This window comes from Anas platyrhynchos, chromosome Z, assembly GCF_047663525.1.
Source record: "Anas platyrhynchos isolate ZD024472 breed Pekin duck chromosome Z, IASCAAS_PekinDuck_T2T, whole genome shotgun sequence".
NCBI lineage: Eukaryota > Metazoa > Chordata > Aves > Anseriformes > Anatidae > Anas > Anas platyrhynchos.
Genome location: NC_092621.1, coordinates 19,507,688 through 19,521,011, shown reverse-complemented (window position 1 = coordinate 19,521,011; position 13,324 = coordinate 19,507,688). Strand labels below are relative to the sequence as shown.

The window sequence follows — 13,324 nt, the reverse complement described above, 5'->3', positions numbered from 1 at the left end:
GCTTGGAAGGAGAACAAGTAAAACACACTGAAAAGCTATGAATTCTGAAAAAGAAAAATTCTGCAGCTAAGCAAGGCACCTTGGCTGCCCCAACCACTACCAGCTTTGACAGACATCACTTCCCAGCTCCTCGTTTCTCATGAGCTTATGCCAACCACAGATTCACTGGGAGGCTTGCTTGGACCTTTGCAGTAAGTACCAGGATGATTTCTCTTTCCAAGAAAGCTGTTTAGCCAGATCCGAAGACTGACAAGCTGTCTCCTGTTTACTTTGTGAAAGCAGTTTGCAGACAGCACCAAGAATTAACGTGGGAATGACTGGTTCTACTTATGCCAGTAACTCATCAAAAAAACACACAGCACACTCAGTTGGCAGCTACTTCCTACAGCTACTCCACAACTTGAAGTTCTCTGTTTGAGAACAGGAGCTATGTAAGCTCCTGCCACGTGCCAGGAAACTCACAGTACCACAGAAACTGGAGTTGGACAGTACCTTGATACATCAGGCTGGTTTTCCTCCCGCTTTAAAAGCCAGCAGCTGTGCTTTTTGTGACAGCGCACCCTGCAGGCACATCCTGAGTACATACTGACACTGCTCCTTCCGAAATGCTTCATAAAAGGTAAGATGCAGTCAACTGCCTACACTGAAATACTTTCTGTAAGGAAGGAGATACCAGCAGGAGTAGAACTGACTCCAAGAAAACCAGAATAAGAACTAGTAATCACCATAAACCTGAGAAACAGGTTTATTCATTCAACAGGTTATTTATTTACACAGTTTTACAAACTGTGTTCATTGTGAGCATGAGAAACGGTGGCAAAATACTGACACCCAGTTACAGAAAAGTGTGCAAACTAGAAGATTAAATGATACGTACAGAACTTAATTTTTTTATTTTATGAGCTGTATGGACAGCTGAAAAGCAATAAGCAATAATATCCATGATAGGAGGTAGCTGAAAACCTAGTGATGTAAACAGTTAAACCTTCACCGCTGCACCACGTGTGGAGTAATCTCAGGGAAATACAAGCCCACAGCTTTCTTTCTGAAGGCTGAAGTTACAGCTCTTCATTGTGTAAAAATGCTCATGGAGCTTGAAGCACACACACAAAAAGTATTGTAATGGCACAGATTTCTTCAGTCCTGAATCTGTTAATTCAATTGATGACAGTGTAGTAATTAGAAAAAAGTTCTTCTCCTTGCTTGATGTCTCTGAGAGTGACAAGCACTACACACCTCAGGGGGCTGTAAAAAAATGAAAAGCAAAGGGTGTAAGCAAACAACTAAGATGTCAGAAAGCCTATGAAAAGAACACTGAAATAAAGAGAGAGAGCAAACAGAATCAGAACTGGTATCATTACCAAAAAAGTGCAACCCATGTGGTATGCAAATACTGTTTCCATTCACACAGTGACTCAGAAATTAAATGGACTAATCACGACAGAGGAAAAGACACTAAGACACGTTAAGAAGCTACAGCCCTTTCTGAAACAGCCCCATCTTTCCTCACTGTGCTTTCACACTTCAAGCACAGCATCCAGGTTTTCTTGAACTTCAGTCTTACCTCTTCTTTAATTAGCATTTCTTTAGTTATCTGAAGTTTACAGGTGCATCTTTAACTTTGCCTCTATAAACCCTAAGGTCAATCAGAAAAGCCACTTTTCCAACATGTACTGTAACTCTCCAACCAAGATTCAGTTTTAGAATAGCTCCAGAAACAGATTCAAAGTCTGTATGGTTTTCCTTAAAATCCTTTTGCATCCTCTAGATTAAGAGAATTATTTATTTCCTGGGGTAGCAACTGGAACAAAAGCTCAAATCCTTTGGTGTATTACATTCAGGACGTACTTCAGGACATACAACTTACTTCTTCACATTTCCAGACAGCTCCATAGAAATGCTGACACTTTCCACAAATCTCCAGTGGGAAACCTAAAGCTTTCCAAATGTTTTAAGTTCTAAAAGAGGTGGAAATTTAGGAAATTCAGCATGCTTTAATTGTGTAACCAGAAATCATGAACCTTTATGCTCCATGCCTTCAGAGCTATGCTTTTCTCATTTGCAAATATGTGGGAAAGGAACAAAATCACTCAGCCCTGAAAGCCATTTAAAATGGACCTATTCAAATTGTCCTTACAGGTACACACTTCTATGTCACTCTTCTTCACATGCAGTAATATTCTCTCCAACCACGTTTGCCCTTTTCACAAATGTAGCAAGCTTTGTGTCACACAAATCCATGAGCTCTTTGACTCACTGCTAACCTCTGTATGTCATGGCTGTAGACAATGTTTGGCAGGTACTGTTTCAGCTCTACTGGAAAACAACTTGGCACATCAAATTCCTGGTAACACACGTTGGCTGCTTTTTCTAGAAATAAGAAAAAAAAAACTTATGATGCTGAGAAATTCTCAGATAGGGGTTACAGGTGTGTAAAAAAAGTACTGCTCCAAAAGTACCAGATGCTTCATCAAGCCTGAAAACAATGCCTCTGCTGAGAGCTACTACACTCCCCTGAAGTCCTACTGTGAATTTATACAAGAAGCTATAAACAACATAACCAGCTGTTGGAGGTTAATTTATCCTTATTACATTAAAAACGATGACCTGATTTTTAGCATTGATATGAAGGGGCACACCTTGCAGAGTACCAGGGACAGCTTACAGCATTGCTAATATCTAGGACAACAGTTACTTGTACAGTTAAAAAATAAATAAATAAATAAAAATACATTTTGGTGTCAATTTCCATGTTGGCAAAATATGTCACAAAAACAGCCAGGGAGAAAACCGCCATCTGCCCAGCAGAAAGACTGAAATTTTCTTTGCAGGGGTTCTGGACCTGGAATGAGTGGTATGATGGGACAGAACTTTGTCTACATGCCAGTCAATACGTGGTTCATTACTCTTCCTTTCTGGATGCTACTTGGAAGCAGGATAGTATCGGTGTAATGCAGGCTATGAAAGCTACTTACAGGCTAGCCATGGTAGTCATTAAACTTTCTGTATCTCACAACCATCTGTATTAGTCACTTTTTCCCCCAAACTTTAAGACCAACACATACTGTGAGGCAAAAGAAATAAATCGTTCTCATTATGTCCCACAGTTACAATACTAGCCACTTCCTGTATTTTGTGCACTTTTATTTCTTAAGTCTAAAAAATTATTATAGTCCAAAGAAACAGCGACAGAAACTTTTGGTACATGCCACTTTGCATGGTTTTCTCAAGAAGTCTGCTGGAACTGTAGTGGGAATCTCAAATCTGTACTGCCTCAGTCCAGAACTCCTGTGCCAGGTATCTTTTCCCAGTGATTTGCACTCTGGGACATGTGCCTTCTGTACCACATACCAGCAAGGAGACATCTGGGGGAGTCAGTGAGGAAAGCACAAGGATGTTCTCAGAGTTGCTGCGATGAAAGATTTTAACACTTGGTTTTTACAAAGAGCCTCAGAAACTCCTTGCTCCTTGTTTATCTTGCTTTAAACAGTTTTGCCCTTCATCCCTCATCCCCCATCAATATTTGATTCTCCTTGTCACTTGCAAAATAACTTATATCCAAACAGACAAACTCAACCTTTGAAAATTTACCTGGCAACTTACCATACGAGCAGTTGTTAACATACTGTCCCACTGCCAGTGGGTTTTGTGGAGCAGCCGTGAGCCAGCTCACATCACTCATCTGGAATGGGCCGAGCTGATCCCTCCTGCTGCAAGACCTGAAATGACCCATAGTGCTAACATGTATCACTGCTCCTTCACTTACCAAGTGGTAAGCACTTCCACCTGCAGAAATAGCCAGGACAACATTTGGAAAGGGCTGGAAGGAACAATACCTTGATGACTGCTTAAAAAGTACATTTAAAACTACTATCAGGAAGTGGTTGTCTCTGACACCCCAAGAGAACCAGCATGAAAACACCATGTACAATTCCAGAAATCTGCATCAAACTTGATGATCACAGATGAGTTTTGTTCGCCTCTAAAGATGTGAAGCCTCATTACAACATCATCATAAATCTCATTCCCAGAATTCAAGCCTTGTATTAGTTGTCCCTTATTTTAGACACTTTCTGCTTGTTAGTCATTTTATTTTCAAACACAGAAACTGCTCCACCAAAGTTCCTACAAACTGTATTTTAAGGTAAGCTCCTTATGGAGTGGAATACAGTCCACTTCATGTCAGCTCTGTGCTTACTGCTAAGGGCTACAGCTCTCTTAAGTGCTGCCCATCTGCAGACCAGAGACAGAGCTGACAGATTCTCCCTTCTGCTATTTGCAATTCCATATGGAGGCATTTTTTTCCCCATTCACAAAGCAGATTTGATTAAAGAATTCTGAAGCATGTTAAAAATATGCTGTCCTGTTCCTACTAAAACTATTTTCTTTACAAGAAACAGTCCCTGTCCACAACTTTCATCAAAATGCTTCTCACTAGTGTTACAGACACAAGGACATAGTAGATCATGTCCAGCAGCTCTTACCCTTGTGCTGTTTTACAGCATGACATACACAGAAGTGGATGATATTTCAAATAAAAATCAAATTAGGGCAAGACAAGAGAACCCTGACAATATTAGCACTAGATTCTGAGATACCAGTTGAGTGCCATTCCCCTATTTCTTATGATTGCTTACCTGTACACTGCTCTTGATAGTCCTTTATCATTCCCATCAATAAGGACACCATCTATGCACCTAAAAATAAAAGGATTGCCAAGGGACTGGAAAAAGATCGGCTCGTGCTTTCTGTACACTGTACCTGTTGCAAGACAGATATGGTTATTTCAGAAGAAAATAATTTATTTGAGGATAGGCTTACGACATCATCCAGCCTCCTCTACACAGAACCTGAAGCAACAGAACGAATAGGCAAGATCTCTTCTCTCAGCTTGCGACCTTGACTCTTGTAAACGTCTGCAAGCTTTTAGACACCTCTTTGAGAGATACAAAAAATCTATGTCAGCTGAGGTATTCCAAAGAGAAGCCATTGAAGGAAATTGTTAAAAAGAATAACCCATGTGAGAGGTAGATGAAACACTGAAACATCACAGCCAACTGGTCTGAGAGAGAAAAAGTGATCAGAAAGGAAAAAGTGATAATTGAACTTTTAGAGAGGAAAAGGTTATGTCTGCTCAGGAAAGCACATCTGAAGATACCCAGCTGCTCTGTTACTACTGTACCAGAAGTCTGAAAAACACATATACAAGCAAAAACATGAAATATCCCCCCCCCATCCATCACCCTGATCAAAGGTTTTGCTTCGTACAAGAGGGAAAATTGCCATGACACCATGCCAAGGACAAGTCATCTTAGCACAACATTCCCCAGATCTATGCCCTGCACTTCAAGCATAGACAAGTGAGAGCAGACCAGCCTGTCATTTCTCCTGACATTGCAGTTGTGCATCCCTCACAGCCACTACATCTCCAGCAACCCCCTGCAGAAAACCCCCAGTGACACCTTGCGGGGTGATAGGCAAGGACCACCTCTGGCAGGCTGCATTCACTGCCAAACAGCGGGCAGGATGGCACTGACTGACCTGGTCTCTACACTGGTCCCTTCCCCAGCCAGCAGCCCTCTGGTTTCCCTGTCACCTATGGAAAAGACATTTCAACAGTTCATCCTCATTTTGCTGGATGAGCTGCTACACGAGACCCTCAATGAGTCTTTGTGTTTAATATGTGCCTGAAATCCTAAGTGAGCTGAAACAAATCCCAGCTCTTCAACAGAGCTGCCCTGGCTTTCCCATACCTATATAATTATGAATCTTTTATAAAATGTAAGTAAATACAGTTCTAAGAAATGAGGAACAGAGAAGGGCACGTCTCCGAACATGCTTTATGGAGAGGAGCTCCGTTAGATAAGGGGTTTAGTTCCCTTCTCCAATATGCGTTTTTGTGCTTTGGAAGTGTGTGGATCCACTCGTCCATGCGGATAGCTCAAATCCCCATTCCTTCAGACACACGTCCGAAACAGAGACCCCACAGCACCACTCTGTGCTTCAAGCTGCTCCCACACCGCTGCGTTTACAGAGCCTGGCAGGCGAAAAGCGAGACCTCCACACTGAAAGATCGTTTGATCTGGGGGTAAAACTCCCTCCCCCGGTACCGCCGGGCCGATTTGGAGAGCGCCTGGGGTTGGTTTACACACAGAAACACTCTCGGCCAGGGCAGCCTGTGAGGTGAGGACCAGACCCGGCATGAAGCAAACCCTGGGGGCAGTCACTGGGTACATGGCAGTTAGTGGCAGTTGGTGGCAGTTACGGGGGTACATGGCAGTTAGTGGCAGTTGGGTACATGGCAGTTAGTGGCAGTTAGTGGCAGTTACCGGGGTACATGGCCACCACCGCCCCTCGCCTGGCGCCGCCCCTGCTGAGGAAGACGCCGGTGCCGGCGGCGGGCAGGGAGCTGTGGCGGCGGGCGAGGCCGAAGCCCAGCGCCTGGAACAGGACCTCCTGGGGGCCGCGGGCAGCCTCCTCGCAGCGCCCCGGCTCCGGCTCCCCGTATTTTCTCCCGATCTCCGGACGCGCGGCCAGGACGGGCGCCTGCCTGCCCAGGTCGCTGGCGAACAGCGCCGCGAACGCCCTCAGCAGCGTTTCTAAAACGGCTTCATCGGGGATAATCTTGTCCTGGGAGCTCTCGGGGACGTACCGCAGGGTCCTGGAGAGGAAGAGGAGCGTTTGAGCAGGACGGCGGTGTGTTAACCCCCTACCCCCGCCCCGCCCCGCCCCGCCCCGCTCCGCCGCCGCCTCACCTGCGCTGGCGGCGGAGGTTGAGGGCGAGCCAGGGCACGAAGCGGTACCGGTAGGCGGCCCAGCGCCGCCGCAGCCCGCGCAGCATGGCGCCGCGCAGCCCCGCGACATGGCCGCCGCCGTGCGTCGCAGCCAATCGGCGCCCGGGCAGCGCGCCGCTATTTGCATACCGAGATGCTATTGGTGGTTACGGGGCCGGGGGAGCGGAGGGGGAAGGGATGGAGGGGGGAGGTGGCCGCGGCATGGCGGCGGGGTGTGTGGGGGGCGGTGTCGGCACCCGCCCGGGCAGCGCTCAGCGAGGCCGTGCTCGCTATGCCCGTCCTTTTAAAGGGCAAAAGTCCGTGGGTGGTGTCTCCGAAGGCTTGGGATGTATAAATATAACCGCTTCTCCTTGCTCACGGCTTGGGGGTGAAGTAGGAGGTGCAAAGACGTGTGAAAGCCAAGCGGCGTGTGTGGAAAGCACAGCCCCGTGGGCTGCCCCGACAGCCTTGTGCTATGCATGAGTGTGGTCCCCAAGCTCTTTGGTGCCTCACAAAGCACGCAGAATGTCCCCCAAAGCACTATAAAGTTACTCCCCTGTACCTGGGGGAGCTCCCAGCTGCTCACATCTCTCAGATGCTCTCTCACAGCAGCTTACCTGTCCCGCTGGAGCGCTGCCTCCCCTCTCCCCTTCGGTACCTCCTTTCATAAAACTTGCCCTGTGGGATGCTGCTCCCGACCTCCCATTTTAGTCAAAGTCTGACAATGGAGTCAAAGGTTACTGGAAGGATGTGACAGAATATCACAGAATCGTAGAATATCCCAACTTGGAAGGGACCCATAAGGATCATCAAGTCCAACTCCTGACACCGCACAGGTCTACCCAAAAGTTCAGACCATGTGACTAAGTGCACAGTCCAATCGCTTTTTGAATTCAGACAGGCTTGGTGCAGTGACTACGTCCCTGGGGAGCCTGTTCCAGTGTGCAACCACCCTCTCGGTGAAGAACCCCTTCCCAATGTCCATCCTAAACTTCCCCTGCCTCAGCTTAACACCATTCCCAAGGGTCCTATCACTGGTGTTTACAGAGAACAGGTCACCTGCCTCTCCACTCCCCCTCGTGAGGAAGCTGTAGACTGCGATGAGGTCTACAGCCTCCTCTTCTCCAGGCTGAACAGGCCCAGTGCCCTCAGCTGCTCCTCAAATGTCTTTCCCTCTAGGCTCCAGCATCTCGTCGCCCAGTCTGTACGTATAGTAAGGGTTGTCCCATCCCAGGTGCAAGACCCGGCACTTGCTTTTGTTAAACTTCATGTGGTTGGTGATTGCCCAGCTCTTCAATCTGTCCAGGTCTCTCTGCAAGGCCTTTCCACCCTCAACAGAGTCCACAACTCCTCCAAGTTTGGTGTTGTCAGCAAATTTGCTCAAAACACCTTCTAGTTCTACATCCAAATCATTTATATAAACATTGAAGAGGACTGGCCCTAAAATGGAGCCTTGACGGACCCCACTAGTGACCATCCGCCAGCCTGATGTGGCCCCATTTACCACAACCCTTTGAGCCCTGCCCGTTAGCCAATTGCTCACCCATGGTATGATGTTTTTGTTAAGTTGTATGCTGGACATTTTGTCCAGTAGGATCCTATGGGAAACTGTGTCAAAAGCCTTGCTGAAATCCAAAAAGATCACATCAGCTGTTTTCTCTTCATCAACTAGACGGGTGATCTTGTCATAAAAGGAAGTAAAATTTGTTAGGCAGGACCTACACCTCATGAACCCATGTTGGCTGGGATCACTGATAGCACTGTCCCCCAGGGCTTCAATAACTTCAAGAATCATCTTCTCCATAATCTTACCAGGCACTGACATGAGACTGACAGACCTGTATTTGCTAGGGTCTTCTTTCTTACACTTCTTGAAAATTGGCACAACATTTGCCAGCTTCTAGTCTACTAAGACCTCTCCAGATTCCAAAGATCATTGAAAAATAATGGAGAGAGGTCCTGTGATGACATCAGCCAGCTCTCTAAGCACCCTGGGATGAATCCCATCCAGACCCATGGACTTGCGTAGATCCAGGTTTGAACAGCAAACCCCTCACACGTTCAGGGTTGGTTGGGAGTTTGTCATTCCCACTGTCATGGTCCTCCAGATCAGGGCACGCGGGGTCCCAAAGGCCATCTTCAGCATTGAAGACAGAGGCAAAGAAGGCATTAAACATCTCTGCTTTGCCCATGTGCTTGTCTGTGAGGTGACCTTCCTCATCAATAGCGGACCTATGTTTTCTCTGGTCCTCCATTTTCTATTGACAAACTAAACAAACAACCAAACAAGCAAACTTCTTATTGTCTCCCTCAGAGCTGGCCAGCTTCAACTCTAATTGGGCTTTGGGCACACGAATTTTCTCCCTGTAAATGTGAACGGTGTCCCTGTATTCCTTCCCCGTTGCCTGATGCTGCTTTTAGCAGCCATACACTTTCTTTTTATGCCTAAACGCCAGAAGAAGATCCCTGGTCAGCCAAGCCAGCCTTCTGCCCTGCCCGCTTGACTTCTGATATTCTGGAATTGCCTGATCCTGTGCTGTTAGGAGGCAGCGCTTAAAGACTGACCAGCACTGATGGACACCAATGTTTTCAAAAGCAGTTTCCCAGGGAACCTTGCTGACTAGTTCCTGAGCAGCCTGAAGTCTGCTCTCCCCATATTCAGGGCTGAAGATTTGGTGGCAATTGAACTCTTGTCAACAAAAACTTTAAACTCAACCACTTCATGATCACTATGACCAAGACGGTCGCCAATTGCTATGTCTTCCTCCCTCTGTTCTCCAGCAACAGATGGAGGAGGGCAGAAGCATTTGCTGATGTTCATACAGAATGTGTTGTGTTCCAGTTGTGACCACTGGCTCTCCTTCTGTCAGTGGGCACCACTGAAAAGGGCCGGGCTCTGTCCTCTTTGCGCCCTCCATTGAGATATTTGTAGACCTTGATGAGATCCCCTGAGCCTTCTGCTCTTCTGGCTGGACAGTGCCAGCTCTCTCAGCCTTTCCTCAGAGGAGATATGCTCCAGTTCTTGCATCCCCTTTGCGGCCTTTTCTTAGAATGACGTATGTTGGAAAAGACTCTGAGGATCATCAAGTCCAAGCATTAACTTAACACTGCCAAGTCGCCCGCAAAACCTTGTCGCTAAGCACCACCTCGTACATGTTGCAAGTACTTCCAGGGATGGTGACTCCACCACTTTGCTGGGCAGCTCATTGCAATGCCTAAGCAGCCCGTCTGTCAAGAAATTCTTCCTGATACTGAATGTAAACCTCCCCTGGAGAATCTTGAAGCTGTCGCCTCAAATCCTCTCACTTGTCACCTAAGGGTCACCCACCTTGCTACCACTCCCTTTCAGGTCGTTGCAGAGAGCGATGAGGTGTCCCCCTCAGCCTTCTTTTCAGCAGACGAGACAACCCCAGTTCCTCAGCCTCTCCTCATTGGTCTTGTTTTCTAGGCCCTTCAGCAGCTTTGCTGCTCTTCTTGCAATGCATTTCAGCAGCTCAGTGTTCTTCCTGTAGCGAGGAGCACCAAAGTGACCAGAGAACGCAAGGTGCGTTGTGTGTCACCAGTGCTGCAGACAAGGGGATGATCCCTTTCCTCCTCCTGCTGGCCAGACTGCTTCTGGTGCAGGCCAGGAGGCTGCTGGCTCTCTTGGCCAGCCGGACACACAGCTGTCTTGTGTCCATCGGGCAGTTGACCAGCACCCCCAGGTCCTTTTCTGCCAGACAGCTTTCCAGCCACTGTTCCCCAAGCCTGTTTAGCTGCAAGGGGTCGTTATGCTCCAAGTGTTGTACTCAGCATTTGGCCCTGTTGAATGCCATACAGCTGGACACAGCTCATCGATCTAGCCTATCGAGATCCCTCTGCGGGGCCTTCCTAGCCTCAGCCAGATCAACAGTCCCGCCCAAGCTGGTGTCATGGGCAAACTCAATGAGGGTGGTTTTACCTCACTAGGAAGAGGAGAGGAAGAAGAAAAGGAAAGAAACAACTGATGGGTTGAGATAAGGATAATTTATTTAAAGGAATAGTAATTGGAAAAGAAATTCTTGAGGGAAAATCGCTAACTCAATATTTGAAGGAAAGGGAAAAGCAGGGCCCACACGGGTGCTTGTGAGGGCCCTGCTTTTCATCGTCCGCTGGTGTCAGGGAGCTGGATGCGCCGGGGCCGCAGCAGCAGCGAGCCGATGCGGAGGATGGGTCCGTTGGCGGGGCTGGTGAGGCGCTGCCCTGCAGCCTGCTGGGGGGCGGCGTTGATGGGCCCAGGAGCTGCGCCGGTCCCGTCTGCTCATGCGTTCCCCTGTGGCCCCCTTCTCCCAGCTGCGGGGCCGTTGTTGGTGGGCCGTGGGCGCAGGTTGTAGCGGCGCTGAGGGGATCTGCTGCGGACCCTCTCCCTGGCGGCGTTCCTGCGGCCGTGAGCGGACGGCCTGCACACGTACTGCTGGTAGTCGTCGTCCGCTCGCACCGTGTGCAGGATGCGGTCGATGGGCTGCCTGCAGAGTGGGCACGCGGAGCTGGTGGCAGCCCACCGCCGGATGCAGCGGAAGCAGAAGGCGTGGAAGCAGGTGTCGGTGTAGGCGGTGTTTCTGGTGGTGCCCAGGCAGATGGGGCACCGTTCCCTTGCCGCTGTCTCGGATGGCCCCGCCTGCTGCATCTGGCCACTGCCGGCTGTTGCTGTAGAGCCGCTCTGCTCCCGGTCCTGCTCGGCACGGGATGGAGTGTCCTGCCTGTCAAGAGAGTCATGCTAGGAGGAGTGGGAAAGCACAGAGAGCCCAGGAGAGTGGAGGTTGCAGGGAGGTGAGGGCCTCCTGAAGGGCCTTCTTGTGGGCTGAAATTCTTCTTCCTCATCATCATCATCACCAGGTTCAGCCACGTGGGCCAGCCGTCACAAGGGCTGCTCTCGGCACCTGCCTTGGCTCCCTAATCTCAGCCCCCCATTCACTCTCCCAGGCCAGCAGCACGGCTGGAGTTAGCAGATGGTACCTGAAGGAGGAGGTCCAAGAACGCAGAGGAGCTGTCTGGGCGCTGTCGATGGTGCCAAGGACCCTGGCACCTTCGCTGTGCCCGCAGCTCCGGGACAGGTGCTGTGGGGACCTGCAGTACCCCACCACACGAGAATGCACAAAGGCGCAACTCAGAATAGCCCGGGATGCTCCTGGAGCCTGCACGCCACGCGTCTGAACTCTTAGGAGTCCTGAACCAAATGCACCTCACGGCAGAGCGGTGAGGTTGGAGCAGTCACAGATGCTGCTCTGTGACATCACGGAGGCCTCTGGGGCTGCCCCCAAACGCTGCCCAGTGAGGACAGCAGCCCCTCCAAAGGGGAAAGCCTGCTGCTTTGCTGGGCATTTGCCATCTTGTCACAGCCTAGGGGCGTTGTCTAACCTCCCACATGTCGGGTCCTGTGGTGGCAGGCTGCAGAGCTCCATGCTCCAGCAATGCAGGCAGGGAACCCTGGTGATGCCCTGGGTGCAAACAGAGCGCACTGACTCGGCTCCTCTGAGGGCTGTCAATGGGACTCACCAGAAGGGCTCATCCCTTGTTGCTGGTGGGAAAGTCCCTGTGGGCAAGTTGTTCTGTTGCTCAGTCACCCCCACAGTAAAGAATCATAGAATATTCCAAGTTGGAAGGGACCCGCAAGGCCCATCGAGTCCAACTCCTGGCTCCACATAGGTCTACCCAAAGATTCAGACCATGTGACTCTGTCCACAGTCCGAACACTTCTTAAACTGCGACAGGCTTGGTGCTGTGACTATGTCCCTGTGGGGTGCCTGCTCCAGTGTGTGACAACCCTCTTGGTGAAGAACCTCTTCCTGATGCCTAGCCTAAACCTCCCCTGTCACAGCTTGACACCATTCCCTCGGGTCCTATAAGAGAATAGATCGGGTCACTAAAGAGAATAGATCAGTGCGTGCGCCTGCACTCCTCCTCGTGAGGAAGCTGTAGGCCACAAGGAGGTCTCCCCTCTTTTCCAGGCTGAACAGGCCAAGTGACCTCAGCTGCTCCTCATACATCTTCCCCTCTAGGCCCTTCACCATCTTTGTAGCCCTCCTCCAGACACTCTCCAGTAGTTTCATGTCCTTTTTGTACTGTGGTGCCCAGAACTGCACACAGTACTCCAAGTGAGGCTGCACCGGTGCAGAGCAGACAGGGACAACACATCCCTGGACTGACTGGCAATGCCGGGCCTGATGCACCCCAGGATACAGCTGACCCTCCTGGCTGCCATGCTGGCTCATATTCAGCTTGCTGCCAACCACAACCTCCAGATCCCTCTCTGTGGGGCTGCTGCCCTGTGTCTTGTTGCCCAGTCTGTACGTATAGGCAGGGTTGCCCCTTTGCAGGTGCAGGCCCCGGCACTTGCTCTTGTTAAACTACATGCGGCTGGTGATTGCCCAGCTCTCCAGTCTGTCCAGATCCCTCTGTGAGGCCTTTCCAACCTCAAGAGAGTCAACAGCTCCTCCAAGCTTAGTAGCATCAGCACATTTGCTCAAAACACCTTCTAGTTCTACATCCAAATCATTTCTAAAGATCTGGAGGAGAATTGTCCTTAAAATGGA

General features: G+C 49.5%; 1 protein-coding gene across 3 annotated transcripts; it reads right to left on the bottom strand.

Moving 5' to 3' along the window:
* Nucleotides 1-862: 862 nt before the first annotated feature.
* SETD9 (SET domain containing 9) lies at nucleotides 863-6,914 on the bottom strand. 3 transcript variants are annotated; one of them, XM_038170992.2, is made up of 7 exons: nucleotides 6,756-6,914; nucleotides 6,330-6,661; nucleotides 5,542-5,596; nucleotides 4,638-4,697; nucleotides 3,604-3,719; nucleotides 2,265-2,370; nucleotides 863-1,245 (listed from the first exon to the last, which is right to left on the bottom strand). In XM_038170992.2, exons 1-7 carry the CDS (start codon nucleotides 6,839-6,841, stop codon nucleotides 1,158-1,160), a joined length of 843 nt encoding a protein of 280 aa, XP_038026920.2. In that variant the 5' UTR covers nucleotides 6,842-6,914; the 3' UTR covers nucleotides 863-1,157. The 3 variants fall into 3 exon arrangements, with proteins under 3 accessions (XP_038026920.2, XP_071887808.1, XP_071887809.1); XM_072031707.1 differs by lacking the exon at nucleotides 5,542-5,596 and having other exon boundaries at nucleotides 4,638-4,761; XM_072031708.1 differs by lacking the exon at nucleotides 5,542-5,596 and having other exon boundaries at nucleotides 4,638-4,761; nucleotides 6,330-6,665; nucleotides 6,750-6,865.
* Between the last annotated feature and the right edge of the window lie 6,410 nt (nucleotides 6,915-13,324).

Bases quoted from the DNA above. Each gene is read 5' to 3' on its own strand.
- SETD9 (XM_072031708.1), bottom strand. From the start codon at position 6,864: ATGTCGCGGGGCTGCGCGGCGCCATGCTGCGCGGGCTGCGGCGGCGCT. The intron at 3,720-4,637 runs GTAAGCAATCAT...GGGTCATTTCAG, and splicing joins CTATCAAGAGCAGTGTACAG to GTCTTGCAGCAGGAGGGATC. The intron at 1,246-2,264 runs GTTAGCAGTGAG...ATTTTTTTACAG, and splicing joins TACAGCCATGACATACAGAG to CCCCCTGAGGTGTGTAGTGC.